At 40.3% G+C, this 15,598-nt stretch overlaps 1 protein-coding gene across 10 annotated transcripts in view; it reads left to right on the top strand.

Moving 5' to 3' along the window:
* Nucleotides 1-15,598, top strand: part of SPON1 (spondin 1) — a 361,745-nt gene that overhangs the window by 176,369 nt on the left and 169,778 nt on the right. For all 10 annotated transcript variants that reach the window (XM_055548546.1, XM_055548551.1, XM_055548552.1 and 7 more), the window contains 2 exons: nucleotides 2,569-2,642; nucleotides 8,211-8,333. In XM_055548546.1, the coding sequence (XP_055404521.1) occupies nucleotides 2,569-2,642; nucleotides 8,211-8,333 (197 nt within the window). The remainder of the gene's footprint in view (nucleotides 1-2,568; nucleotides 2,643-8,210; nucleotides 8,334-15,598) is intronic.

Genomic DNA, 15,598 nt, shown 5'->3' with positions numbered 1-15,598 from the left:
TGGGATTTCCCAGGCAAGAACACTAGAATGGATTGCCATTTCTGTCTCCAGGGGTTCTTCCTGACTAAGGAATCGAACCTGTGTCTCCTGCATTGCAGGTGGATTCTTTACCACTGAGCCACCAGGGAAACCTCACCTTTAAATCATAGGGAGGAAGACAATTCAGAGTGTCTGTTACAGACTCTCGCAGAGACAGGTGATGGGAGATTCTGGGAGAGGAAATAGCACAGATAAGGGAGTGTGGAGTGAAAGAAATGTTCAGAGAAGGAGGGATAAACTTGTCACAGTCTGGCACCCAGGGAGCGTGGCACAAAATGCCAACAAATAAAGCTAGGAGGTGTTTGGGGGAAGTTTTTTATGAAAAGCCTTGAATACCATGGTAGGTTAATATTTTATCCTGTAGATCAGGTGTTTTCAAATCATTTTATCAAGAGAATTTTATTGAAACGAAATTTTATTTGCATGGGAGCTCTGTATACTGCAACCCCACACAAATCCGTTTTTACTTTTTGACTCAAATGCTCTTTTAAAAGGGCAAACCGGATCATCTCACTCCTCAGGGCAAATTCCTCAAAGACTTCTCATCAAGCTTGGAGTAAAATGCCATCTCCCTGCACGGCTCTGGGTGATTTGGCCCTGCCCACCTTCCCAGCTCATCTCACACCTCCCTGGCTCACCAACGAGCCACAGCCCTCCCCACATCAAGGATCTTATAAAGGATGCCCTCATCTTTGCTCCTCCATCCCACTTGTCTAATTAGTTTATACTCATTGAAATCTAAGCGCAGCCACCTTTTCTGGGAGGAGCCTGTCCTGGCTTGGTCAGGATCCCCCGTGTTACACTCTCTCATACCCTGTGGACGTCTCCATTCATTACGTGAGGATTTGTTTGTTTGATACTTTCTTGCCACTATTCTGCCAACTCTGAGAATGGGAAGTGGCCCCATATGTCTTGTTTATGACAGTGTCCCTGTCCAGTGCCTGTTTGCTAAGCACACCTCCAGAAATTATCTGCTATATGCTGGCCAAAAGCAAGTCATTTTTCAACCTCAAAATATTCTTTCCAAATTCTAACTGTTGAAAATACACCAGCAGATACAACAGGAAGACAAATGGGAGAGGAGGCAGCTTTGGGTTGAAATGAGTTAGGTTAAGTTGAAATGGTTGCAGCAGGAATGTGGGGCCTGGGATATTTCCCACTAGGCCTACTCCTTGCCCGCCACAGGGCTCCCTGAGGCCTTCTCAATGTGGTAGGATGCTCCAGCTAACAGAAGCCTTTTTTTTTTTTTTTTTTTGTACTTTGGGGTGAATGTTCTCCAGAATGTTCTCTTGGCCTGAAGAAACTTTCTGCTTGATGGTCAACAGAATGGATAAATATTCACAGTAGCTTTCTGTCAACAGGAAGTATATTTCATTCATTTATTTCAACATCTCTTCTCTCTTGGGGTGGGACAGACTGTAAAAGACATCAGTAGGCTGGCCTCAATTTTATTCTTTTGTGTAAGACTGGGGATAGAGTAGATATTTCTTTGGAAAGCCATTTGGCATAGGCCCAGACCATTGAGAAAACTGACTCTGTGCTCAGCAGATCCATGCATACATGGGCCCTTCCTGGGTTTGAAATCATGTGACATGAGGCAGCTTGTGTGACTTTCCCTGGTTCAGTGTGGTCAGCTGTGATGGAGTCAAGAGCTCCCTTTATCTGTTAAATAGGGCAAATCAAAGTGAAAATTGCCTTTTGATTGAGTAGCATGGCTGAAGAAAATCAATAGAAATGGCCCGAGATCCACGGGCACTGTCTCAGTGTTGTGCTGTAGACTTTTCAAATTGCTGGAATGCTGGGTTTCAGGGCTCTTCAAGGGCAGCTGAAAATCAACAGTTGAGTGGGTAAAAGGAGACATAGTATGTCTGTGCGATCCTAGATTAAAGAGAAAATATATGCTGGCCAAATCAAGTCATTTTTCAACCTCAGAATATCTTTCCAAATTCTAAGATACTGTGTTTGAGTTTGACATGTTTAAGAGAGATGTAACAGCTGAAGTTGTCTTTGTTCAGAATGTAAGAGACAGTTTCGTCTAGACTTTCAGGAAAGATATAGAATGACATTTTCAGAACAAATCAAAATATATTTTTAAGGTTTTTTCCCCCTTCAGGAAGAGAATTTGACATGCTTCCCTGATTTGAATTTGGTTGATCTATAAATGGCCTCAATAGTTTTATATAAAACTAGAGTAAATGAACCATTGAGAAAAGTTACTGAAAATGCTGTTAGTTCACTTTCCTACCTTAACAATAATATGAGTACCAACAACATCACCACAATAACTAATATTTATTGAGTGGTTTCTAAGTGTATGCTGAACTCTTGACATAAGAGCTCTTACCTTAGTTCGCATAGCAATCCTAGGAGGTAGCTATTATTATTAATACCAGTTTTCCATTGCAGAAACCAAGCCACATGGAGTTGAGGGCATGCCCCCAAAGCCGCACGGCTGTAGGTGGACCAGCGGAAATCTGACGTCCCCCAGACTTGCCCTCCTCACCATGTGTGTGTCTTTTTTCCCCACAGGGCTAGCATCGTACAGAAACGCATCATTTATTTTCAAGATGAAGGCTCTCTGACCAAGAAACTTTGTGAACAAGGTAAGAAGGTCTGGATGTGTGGACTGGAGAGGACCAGATAAATGGAAGTTGGCTCAATCAGTCTAAGCATTCAGCCGCAAGAATTAAGGCAGTTGGGTTTTCTGAGTTCTTCTGGGTTCTGCTTCCTCACGTAGTTCCAATTTTTAACCTAGCTGTGTGCTGTGGATAATTGGATCTGCCTTAAACTCGAATTACTCAGCTTGATTCTCTGGGTAGGAGATAATATACCTTATATTGGTGTCATCGTCTCGTTATTTTTGTGAAACAGTGATTATTCTGAAGAGATTCCTTGGAATAATTCACAGGACTTAATTAAGGAACACACAATTGTGTACCTCTAAAAAGTCTGTAATGGTTTTCTGGAATAATCACTAGCAGGAACTTGTGGGGCACCCAGGCAGGATGAGCGGATTTTCTCTAGGAACAGGAATGCCAAGGGGGCTTTGATTTTGACCCTCACCTCATCTAGGGATCTGGTCCTTGGATGTGCAGGCATCCTTAGCACACAGGCATGCACGCAATCAGTGGTGACCTTCAGTCCTCCATGACACTGGAATGTATAGTACCTACCATGCCTCCTAGTACATAGTAAATATACATATATGTACATGTGTATATATATACATGTACATACACATATATATGCTCATACATACACATGCATACAATTATTTATTATATATGTGTGTATGTTAGCTATTGTTATCAACATCCCAGGGCTTATTTATTAATCTACCACAAAAAATTAAGATTTTAAACATCTAAATGTGTTAGAAGTCATTAAAGAACTAAATAAAAGTGGAAAATGTGCTGAAATTGTACATCTTCATGCTCTCTTTTCTATTAATTTGTGCAGACTTTTTATTTACCTTTAGAGCAATTCACGGTTTGAGAAGAAATCAGTCTATCATGGTTTGAGAAGAAATCATTGTATTTCTAGCAAATCATAAGCTACTAAGAAAAAGAGAAATTGGTAAATGTCCTCTAGGAAAATAATAATAGCGAATTTACTTGTGCTTGTTGTATGCCAGGCACCATTCTAAGTACTTCACATGCCTTAATCCTGTCGTCAGCACAACAATCCTATGTGGATTCCATCATCCCTATTTTACAGATGAGAAGCCTGAGCCATGAAAAGTTTAAATAGCTCACTCAGCATCAGACAGCTCATGAGGAGGTCACAGTTTGAACCTAGAAGCCAGTGCCCTAACCATTGCATTTCTATCAAAGTGCTATCTCCCAGTTCAGTAGCTTGGGTTGTTGCTTTGGGTAGATCAAAACCTAGGTCTCCCTATGGGTGAGCTGGGGCAGAAAATAGGTCGTATGTGGAGGACTGCTTGGAGAGCATGGAAGGAGCTAAAGGGGAAGAGTTGGCTGCCCTGTATCAGGTCATGCCTGTCAAAGGGGCGAGAGAGCTGAACCTGTGGGCCAGTGCCCCGGGCAGCTTCCAGGTGGGCATCACTATGCATGGATATTGGGGTTTTTCTTCCCTGTGTTTCATAGTCCACAGATTTGCTTAACCTTCACCCAAACCCAGAACATCTCAGCTCTTGAGGCTCTTGGTTTCTAATGGACAATCCAGTCCCTGCCCGGCTTGCATGTGATGACATCCAGGTCCCAGCACATAGAGCTGTGGCTATTCTAGCTCACCTCTTGGTTGGCTAATCATGGCCACTGTGGTGCAGTTTTGTTAGTTTGACTTTCACAGGACAGCCTTATTTCCCAGATTTGAGGATTCCTAGAATACACTGCATTGTCAGCCTCGTGTATTGATAGCAACTAACAGCTGAAGTGCGCTTTCCAAAGCCTCAGTCCTGATGTTGTGAAAGCCTTGTCTAAACTATGAATATGCTAACATTGGGCAGATAAGCATCAATGAAAAGGCACTGCAAATCTCTACTGGTTACCACTTCTGAAGCAGAGAGCCTACCAAAATGACTACGCATAAGTCTGTATAAAAAGACCTCTTTTCCACAGCAACTTTGTGGACAAAAAATGACCCAGGAAGACCTGGGCTGTAGGATCGTGAGTTGCAGTTGCAGATGATTCCTGGAGACAGCAGACTCATGAGGAAGTCCATCAGTTAGCAAAGCAGATCCCACATAGAAAGTCTCTAAGATACAACCATAGAGCAAAGGGATTCTCTCTAACTCTTTCATTAAAGTATTCACACTTTTGTTGAGTCAAATCAAATCTATCAAGGAAAGAGAGAAACTAGTGTCTGTTTTTTTCCCCCCAGTTAAAGCTATTAATCCATAGTTAAAGCTATTAATCCATTTTTTAATTTAAAAAAATTAATCCATTTTTTTTAATTGTAAGTAACTTAATGTTTCATGCCTCTTTTGAAAAATAACTACCATTGCTTTTAATCTGTGCAATTCTTAGATTAATCCATAGGGGAAATCTAAGAATTGCACAGATTAAAAACAATGGTAGTTATTTTTCAAAAGAGGCATGAAACATTAAGTTACTTACAATTAAAAGCAGAAACATAAAATATTCCAAAAGGTGACCTATAATAAACAAATGCACACATATGCTCACTTTAAGACCATGTCACAGACAAGGGAGAAAGAGGAAAAGGTGAAGGGAAAAGCAGAGATGAGAAAAAATGTAGATAGAGAAGGGATAATCAGCAAAGGAAGAGAAACAAAAATAAGACCAGAGAGACTTGCCTGGTGGTCCAGTTAAGACTGCATGCTGCCAGTGCTAGAGGTTCCCAGGTTCCCTCCCTGGTCAGGGGACAAGATCCTATGTGCCTCAAACAAGACCCAGTGCAGCCCTCCCCAAACCCCTCTCGCCCCCACCAAAAAAAGAATAAGATAAGAGTAGAAAAGGAAGCTGGTATTAAGAGTAGAAATGAGGGGGGCAATATAGCTTGAAAGATGCTACAGGGTTTCAAGTTACCAACTTCAAGTTACCAAGGGTATTAGGCAGGCCCTCGGAGAAGGCAATGGCACCCCACTCCAGTACTCTTGCCTGGAAAATCCCTTGGACAGAGGAGTCTGGTAGACTACAGTCCATGGGGTCGCTAAGAGTCAGACACGACTGAGCAACTTCACTTTCACTTTTCACTTTCATGCATTGGAGAAGGCAATGGCAACCCACTCCAGTGTTCTTGCCTGGAGAATCCCAGGGACAGCAGAGCCTGGGGGGCTGCCATCTCTGGGGTCACACAGAGTCGGACACGACTGAAATGACTTAGCATAGCATAGCATGAGGTTAGGAGAAGAGGGGTAAGTTAACGCTTGCTATCACTGCCCTTTGAAAACCTGATTCATTTTCAGTGGGCTTTTCCTCAGTAGGAAACAGCATGTCTGTTTTTATTTTCAAACTTAAAAATTTATTTTTTCAATGGAAGCTTCTTTTTCTTTGGAATTCCAAAGTGTTTATTGTAAGTGCTTTCCCTTGAACCCCTGGATGTATCTTTAAGTTCACTGCTTATATCAGAAAGCCCTTTCGATAAGGTGGAGCTACCAGTTTGCGTTATTTTGGTTCTTTGAGAGATTATTGCTGCTTCATTTAACAGTGCCTAGTAGTTACAACTGAAACCCCAGCATGTATCTCTTAGCTCTGAATCCCTTTTTCAAAACTAATTTAGTCTTTTTAAAACATAGGTGATCATAATGGAAATGTGAAAAGGAAAAACCTTTAGGAGTTACTCATTTATGCCAACTTTTCTGAAATATAGTCAATAGCGCTTGTCCCTTAAGTATCAAAGTGGCTCACATAGCAATCAGACCTGGACTTGGTGTACAAAGGGAAGTGGGAAGCTTGCTTCTAACACACACAGTGCTCTTGCCTCTTCCTAGTGTACAAAAAGTAGCCAAACAGTGATTTCTATTTGGGGTGGTTTCAGATCTCTTCTTTAGGGCTATTTAGAGATCATGGAGCTCTGCAGATAAGTATTTTTTTTAATGCACCAGTCTTTGTTTGCAAAAGCTAAATGAGAAACACACAGATTTCTCCCACTGGTGTTTATGCAAACCTATCCAGCAGAAGGTCTTTCCTGCAGTGATACGGTATACAGGTTCAGAGTGAGCATGGGCTGTAGATTCAAAAAAGACCTGGGTTCCAGTTCTGCCTGCACCACCCATCAACTCAGTGACTTTGGGCTGGTTAACTAATGTGCGTTAGTTTTATGATCTATAAAATGGGCTTAACCAAAGTCCTGATGTCCTAGGATTGCCGGGATTAAATGAGACAGTATATGGAAAGGAATCAACACATACGAGGACGCTCTGCGATGCGGTGATTATTACAGTATCCCATACTTTTGTCTCCATCCTCGAACCCAGAATTCTCTTCTTTCACCTATTGCTGATTTTGCGTATTCACACCAAAAGAACTCAGTGAATTCCATAAGGAAGACTTGTAAAATGCTCTTCCTAACTCTCAAAAAGATTTTTAAACTCTCTTTTGCTGCTCTTTATATAATAGTTAAGATTAAATGTCCAACTTGCAAAAAAAGAGGGAGGGAGAACATTCATGTTAATATCTCCTGAGGAACCAAAGGCAAAGCAGCTGAAGCAAGTTGCATCTGTAGACATTGTTTTCGTCTTGCAGGAAGCAGAACAGACTAAAAGCAACAATGCGCAGTGAGGGATGTGGGCCTGACAATCAGAAATACTGAATTTATTCATGTAATCTCTTTTTTTCCACTTATCAGCTATTCACAGCTAAAAGTGGGGGCGGAGAGGGAATCTCAAGTTTTTCCCAGCTGTTTCTATGCTCAGAAGTAAACCTGAACTTATGAACATATTTCCAAATGCCCAACCCTCCCAGTGAAGTCTCTGAAAGCTTGATAAGAAGTGATATGACTACATATGCATAATTTTTTAGAAATAATTTTCAGCATTCCTTATGTCTCTCTGCTTGTTCTCATTGCTCTCCTTCAAAGCTTTTCCTTCTTGTCCTGGCAGTTTGGCCCCAGAGAATATTCCTTAGGAAACACACACACACATGCATATTCCTCTTGAAATCTGGTGGAGAAATCCTATTGTGGGAGGGATGGGAAAGGAGATTTGGATCCAGAAAGGATAACAATAAACTTTACCAAGATAGCCTCCATCCCAAATATTCTATGTTATTGGTCCCATAGGTCTCCTCACATTATTAGAGCAAAAGTTCTGATTTATTTTTAATTTGGAAAATATAGTGATCATCCTTAGAGTTAAATAAAATCTGTTATAGCTGGACCTGATTCTGAATTATTAATCAGTAAAAACTGCACTTTGATTCCCAGGTGAATCAGTGTTAAAGCATCTGCCTGCCAATGCAGGAGATGCACGTTCAATCCCTGGTTCAGGAAGATCCTCTAGAGAAGGAACTAGCAACCCACTCCTGTATTCTTGCTGGGAAAATCCCATGGACAGAGAAGCCTGGCGGACTACAGTTCATGGGGTCACAGAGTTGGATATGACCGAGTAGTGACTGAGCACACACACACACAAACTGCATTTCACATTCTTTTCCCAAGCATTAAGGACAGGATGAGACCAAGATGTCACTGCCTTATAAATGACTCACAGTTGCTTCCTAATTTTGTGACTTTCTGGACTCTTTCAGATTCCACATTTGATGGGGTGACTGACAAACCAATCTTAGACTGCTGCGCCTGTGGAACTGCTAAGTACAGGCTCACATTTTATGGGAACTGGTCTGAGAAGACACACCCAAAGGATTACCCTCGTGAGTAGAACAGCTATTTTATGGGCTGGGGGAGAGGGTCTTACAAAGTTCTGTCTTATTGTGGGGTACACAAGCTGATGCTGCTTACTCATTCATGAAACACATTCCAAATAAGTGAATTCATTGAGACAGGCAGATATCACAGTGGTAGGCATTCAGCTTCTTTGCATAGCAGTATTCTAAGTGTTTTCTTATCTGTGATTTAAAAAAATCCTGAGGTCATGCTGCTTATCTTCAGGCCAGATACTTGATCACCTCAGTTCTCTTAAAGTGACTGTATTCATACAACTGGCCTATTTGTGCTGGAAGAGCTGGCGAAACAAACCTTGACTTCATAAACCAAGGTCAACAAATATTCAACATCCTCAACCAGAGTGTGCATCAGGTGATATATCAGATACCACCGTAGAATCCTTATGGCACCATGCTCCAGGTAGCCAATACCAATCCATGAGAGTTGTCAGGCAACCCCAAACATGTTGTTTTAGAGTAGACACTTAACCAGGACCCTACCAACTCCCTTTTATCAAACAATTGTCTCATCAAATGCCTAACATGTGTCAACTACTGTGCTAAACTTTAGATATATTTATAATAGTGAATAAAACAAGACACAACCCTTCTTTAATGGGGAGAGAGACATTAATTAACCACACAAATGATATGAAAATTATAACCATGAATAATGAACTTATTATGTGGTGAGCATTCTCATGTATGTGTCATTTCATCATCAAAATAACTTGCTTTTGTGGATGAATTTACTGGAGATCACAGAGACATCATGATTTACTCCTAGTCCATGTAAGTACAATCATCCCTCGGTATTCAAGAGAGACTGGTTCCAAGAACCCCATGGATATAAAAATCCATGAATGCTCGGTCCCTTCAATAAAATGACATGTGCAGATCCTCCCATATACTTTAAATCATCTCTAGATTACTTACAATACCTGATACAATGTAAACAGTTGTAAATACATTGTAAATGCTGAGTCAATAGCTATTGTGTGGCAAGTTCAAGTTTTGTTTTTTTAAGACTTTCTGGAATTTTTTTCCCAAATGTTTATGACCCATGGTTGGTTGAATCAGCAGTTGTAGAATCCTCAGAAAAAATGGTTAATGGTAGTGGATCCAAGATGCAGAAGAGTTTTGTCAGGCTCCTTGTCCTGCCTTCTGTTTGGATAGCCTTTGAGACGCAGTGTCCCCCATTCTCTCTGTGGGTGGCAGGATGTCCGTGTGTGGTACTGAGCATGCTTTTTCTGCTCATTGTGTGTTTTGTTCTTGTTCACTTCACTCTGGGGTTGCCACAGCTGGGAAAGAACAGGGACGCTGCAGAAAGGGACTAAAAAGGGGGATTTAGGTCAGCCTCAAAGGAAGGGGCGGAGGCAAAGGGTACATGATTAGGACTTAAGAAGACCGAGTCCAGACCAGAACCTCCACGGTCCCCAAACAGCCCACCCAGAGGGGACTCCAACATTTCTTGGCAGATCAAGAGCCTTATTGTTTAATTTTACCCACATGTAATCAAGGCTTGCGATCTTAGAAGCTTCATACTAGTTCATTCTTCTGACTCTTGATCTGATTCAGCTGGTGTGAGAGACCTGTGTGAACAATCCTGGACTCTGCCTGAGGGGAAAAAAACCACTCAACAAGTATGATGGAAAAAATTTTCTCTAGTGTCTCCCATCCACTAACCCAGAGGAAATAAAATGTTAGAGGCTCATTACCCATCTTTTGTAATCCTATGGCACTTCTTGCCCTTTTCTATTCTGACACTGCTTATTTCCCAGAATTTTTTTAAAAGGGTACAAACCATTGTTTCTGGGTCTTTGGGCCAAATCAAGTACAAATCTACACAGAATTTCTGTGGAGTTTTGTTGGGAGTTTCTTAATACATGTATAAGCAGACATGTGTTCCAGATCCCTGAGGATACTTCCATAGTCAGAGGTCAGAGTGTGTCCTCATTTTTGATTGGAAGAAAATGTGGTCACTATGTTCAGAAAAGCATTTATCACATCATACCATAATTTTTTCTTCAGGAGCTTTTCTCCTCCACCACACTGAGAAGTCCTCCAGGACAAGAGCCACAGCACGCCCATCTTTCATTCTTAGTGCCTGCAAGCGCCTTTGGCCTTCCCAGTCCTGGGTACTGTAGGTGGACTCAGAGTGGCATGCACCATGACCCGGGAGGCAGATTTGTAGCCCACATTAGTCATGGTGGTCAGTACTGAGCAGGGAAAGAGCCAGACCTTCCCTGGAGGGAAAGGCGTGAACTTGGACACTTAGGGCACTGGAGCAAATTAGAGAGGTGCCCTTGAGAATAACTGGGTCTAACTGGGAACTTGAGACTTCAATATGCACAGAAGTGATTTCTGCCAGTCTTAAGTCATAGATGACTTTCATTTTACCCCTCCAGGGACGATTCTGTCTTCATAACTAACCCTGGCTGTTAAGCCCAATTGAGTCATGACACTTTTCAGCAATATTGCAAACTGATACATGACAAGTTCTCCTCTTTTCATTAATTACTCATCCCAAATTCCACTTTCTCTGCAAGCATCTCAAAGCAGCAGTTCTCAAGCTTTTTAATTTCAGGGTGTCTTATGCAGGCTTAAAAATTATTGAGAACTTCAACGTGCTTTTGTTTAGATGGATTGTGTCTCAATATTCACAACCTCAAAAATTAAAACAGATATTTTAAAATATCACTTATTAGTTAATTTTAAAAAGTAACATATAATGAATTAACAATGATTAGCTTATTACATGTCAACATATTTTATGAAAATAGCTGTATTGTCCAAACAAAAGAAATTTAGTGAAAAAGATGTTATTGTTTTACCTTTTTTCAAGTCTCTTTAATACCTGGTTTAATGGAAGACACCTGGATCCTCATATTGGCCTCTGCATTTAACCTGTTGTGTCATATCTTTTTTTTTTTTTTTTTGGCTTAAGTATATGAAGAAAATTCTGTCTCACATAGATATGTAATTGGAAATGAGAAGCATATTTAAATAACCTTTTCAGATAATTACATATAATCTTATTTGATGCTACACTCAAACTCTGCAAATGGTAGTTTCTTAAAGGAGAATTACAATGTGGAATGAGAAACCACATCAGTGAACTTGTACTCTGTTACATTAAAATGTGTTGCTTTCCCTTGTACTTTCAATGAATCTTTCACAAATGAATGATTTTGTAACATCATCTATTGGTCATTTGAAAAATATTGGTTTACTGAGTTTTGCAGATAATCCAGATACTGAAACATTTCTTTATGCCACATCAAAAATCACATTTGTTAAGATCATTTCCAATCTCATCAGTAAAGTGTTAATGTATTGGAAAGCTATCAAATTCATGGCTGTGGATACAAGCTTCCCAAGATCCCAAGCTTTGCTTGAAACCTCAGATTTTATCATTGGCAACGAATACTGTCAGGTCTTTCTTGAAGTGACAGGCTCATTTCATTTTTTAAGAAAATGTATGCCAAATTCTCAAGTCTGAATAACCATAATTCGTCATTCATTCTTTCAAGTAAAAATGATGTTTTATGACAATGAAAATGTCCAACTTGCACCTCAAGCAATTGTACAAGTGCTTTTATTTAATATATAGCAAAAGGCTTCATGTGTTTTTCCCAATTAGTCATGCAGAATAATAAAAACATGTGTACTTAAAGGTAGAGAGTTAATAACATTAATAATGTATATTGTTTCACTAAGGCTATTCCTTAGTGAAACTGACTTTTGGGGTTGTTGTTTAGGGCTAGTCCCTGGAGGTAAGGAATACATTTATGATTAATATAGTTCAAGGCCACTGCCTTCACCCTCACTGACTGCCAGGAGTTTTACTTGCAATTGCTTTTGCCACATCAGTGTTAATGTTGACACACGGCAAAAAGAAAATTTTGTTTAAGTATTATTATGAAAGTAGTTTTCACCTCGTAGATCCCTCTGAAAGGGCTGGAGGTCGGGGGTGGTCTCAGGGGTCTGTAATCGTGCTTGAGAATGTCTGCAATAGGATTAGATAGCAGCCTAAGAGGGCTGTCCTTCAGTTGTCCTTGGGAACTTGTCCACTGTGGCTTTCAGCCATCTGTTGTGGTGGGCCGCATCTGCAGGTAGCTCTTCTCAATCATTATTCAAAATGGTTTGTTCCAAATGCTGTTTCTGGGGGTTCCCTCTCTTGGAGGACAGAGTATTCTCTGTATCTATGATGCCTCTGTCTCATAGAGGAACTAAGCCTGAGATGAGGAAGGCAGGAAGATGGTATAAATGATCTCTGGCATTCCCTCCGATTGCAATGCCATAGATCACTGCTGGCCATCTGGAAATAGTAAAATCCTTTTTTTTTAATTCATTCAATCATTAGTTAATTTATTTGGCTGACTGAAATCTTTTTAAAATACTCCTAAGTGGGTAGTTTGTAGAAATCCATTTGAAACCTGGATCATGCAAGTTTTACCTTCTAATTTTATTAGTGGGGAAAAAAATCCAAACACACACACACACAAAATTAAGGGCTCAGATCACATAGCCAGAGAGAGAGTTCAGAACTGAAATCAAAGCTCAGATCTTCTGATTCTCTTTTGCCTTCCTCTGGGGCTATCACAAGGCGGTCTTCTCTCCTCTGCAGTAAAATTACATATCTCATTCACAAAGCATCTTTTAATAAGGCCCTGCTATACCACCATGGTCTCAACTGCTACCAAATAACCGAATTCTGAACAGCTTGGTCCCACCGTACAAAGACCTGGGGCGCAGAGATCCTAGTTTAGAAGTCAGAGCTCTGGATTCAGTGTTAGGAAAAGGGCATACCCCCAGTGTCTGTCCTCGGTACTGCCAGTCTGCAGTGCTCCAGGAGCATTTGTTCTTTACAGGAACCTGGTGAATAGGCAGCATTACCGTGTACGGATGTCTCAGGGGCTGGAGATATGCCCACTCTTCACCAGGGAATTGGGAGTTGCCTAACAGGTGCTGAGTCTCTTTGTTTTCTTGCTCTGAGCACAGTATCTGGGTTTTTGACAAATGCTTCTACCCCACAGAGACTCTGTAATTTCCCTTGATAATGTCAACAGTATAACTTCCCTCACTTTTGATGTAACATTGATTTTAATACTGTTTGACAAATATATGTTGACAAAAGGAACATTTTTTCCAAGAGCCAATTTTTTTTCATATGGCAACAGATTGTCTAGAATATAAACATGGCCACTGGAATACTCTATGGAATCAAAGTTAATTTCAGCATGAAACTCAGCCATCTTTTCCATTGGTCACTTAATTTTTACAAATTATTAATTCTTACATCCAGTCACATGAATCACCACCACTCTTAAACTTGGCAACTTCTTTCATTTCTTCTTATAGTCACCTGTATGCAGATTTCTACATCACATTTGAACACATCATGTCCTACTCTTCGCATTTGATTTGGTTTCCATAGTCATAATTTATAACAGCTTGTTCTAAGTCACTTATCCAACTGTTCTTTTATTGAACATTTTAAGTGATGTTAGGTCTTTTGCTAATATAGAAAGTTCTACAATAAAATACTTTCTTCTTCAACTCTTCCTTCATTCTTCCACCTTTCTTTGAATTATTTCCTTGAAATAATTTCCAAAGAGTAAGACTGCTGGATTAAAGGATATAGACATTTTTTGGCTCTTCAAACTTTTTGCCAGATGCCTCTCCAAAACATTTGTATCAATTCACTATGTTAACAGTAATGAATAAATATATCTGTTTCTCCCAGCCTCTTCAGCATCCAGTATCACTTTCTCCACTGGGTTTGGCCAATTAATGATTATAAAAGATTAATCTTATTTTAAACTGGCATTGATTTAATTACACATTTGAATTTTTTCATATTTATTATCCTTTGTCTTTAAAGTCAGCCACTGGTGACTGGGGTGTTGGCAGAAATCAAGCCTGATTTTGCTTATTACCTTCCCAGGGCCGTGGTCATTATCTGGTACATTGAAAGCCTCTCGATAAATAGTGCTGATGAATGGATGAATGATGAGTAGCAGTTATGAAATGAGCAAGGAAGAAAGGGGAGGGAGATGAAAAATGAAAAATCACTGATGAGGTTGTGGCAGGAGAGAGGAGGGGTACTTTATATTGTTGCTGAGGGGTGAGCACATTGAAAGGGGCAGGAGGTGTAAGGGAAGACGGGTAAGGAAGATACTGCAAGGATGACGGTAGCTTGGGGTAAGGCAGTGGATGTGGTGATGGAGAGAATGAATAGGTTTGAGTTCCCTTTTAGAAGGAGACTCTGCCATGGATTAGATATGGAGAAGTGGGAGGGAGAAGCATCAGAACTCACAAGCCAGTCTCTTGCTTGGAGATGGAGGTAACTCTTTCATCTTAAAATATTCCTCAATATTGTCTTTCCATTTTTATAAATGATTGTGAAATCATTTTTATCAAGTTCTGTAAAGGATCCTGTCAGAATTTTAAGTGGGATTGTATTAAATCATCAAATTACTTTGGGAAGAATTGTCAGCTTTATGACATTTAGCTTGCAGAGTTCCTTCCCATTTAAAAATAAGACCATTTGTGGATTTCCTTAGCCCAGTGCCTGTAACAACAATGAGCCCAATGTGGACCACAGCCCCCTTCTCTTTATCTAACTTCAGAAATAATTCAACATTCAATAAACAATAATTCTACTTCCCATCATCACTGGGAAATCTCTTTCTGAGCTGAGTAACAGTGCCCATCAGAGCTTCCCAGCTGGGCCACCACCAGGCTGAGTCACGAACGGAGTATGTCACCAGGAAATAGAATTCGGTACCAAGCACATGTGTCATGATATGCTGTTTCAGTAAAGAAGGAGCAGAGAGAATAGATTAAATAGCTTTTTTTCTCTCTTCTCCTCCCTTTCCTCCATCTCTTTGGGGAGTCTTACAGCAACAACTCACTGGAGTATGCTTTGAGAGAAGAGAAGAAAAAACAATCTCATCTTCCCATAAACAAGCAGGTTGAATGCACATATTAATCTTTGATCTTTCCTCAAATTCCATAAAAATAACACTAGGTGAATATATATGTGTCCAAAAAGATAAGAGGGCCACACCATGCAAAAAATATCACTAAAATCTGGGAAAATAAAAGACCATAGACAAATGGCAACTGCCAAGCAGAACAGGGAAAGATGAATCCTAAGTATTGAGTTGGCCAAAACATTCATTCCGGTTTTTCCATAGCATCTTAACAGAAAAACTCAAATGAATGTTTTGGCCAACCCAGTACCT

The sequence above is a fragment of the Bubalus kerabau genome, chromosome 15, assembly GCF_029407905.1.
Source record: "Bubalus kerabau isolate K-KA32 ecotype Philippines breed swamp buffalo chromosome 15, PCC_UOA_SB_1v2, whole genome shotgun sequence".
NCBI lineage: Eukaryota > Metazoa > Chordata > Mammalia > Artiodactyla > Bovidae > Bubalus > Bubalus kerabau.
The sequence above is the reverse complement of the archived record's forward strand: the minus strand, read 5'-3'. Positions and strand labels throughout refer to the sequence as shown.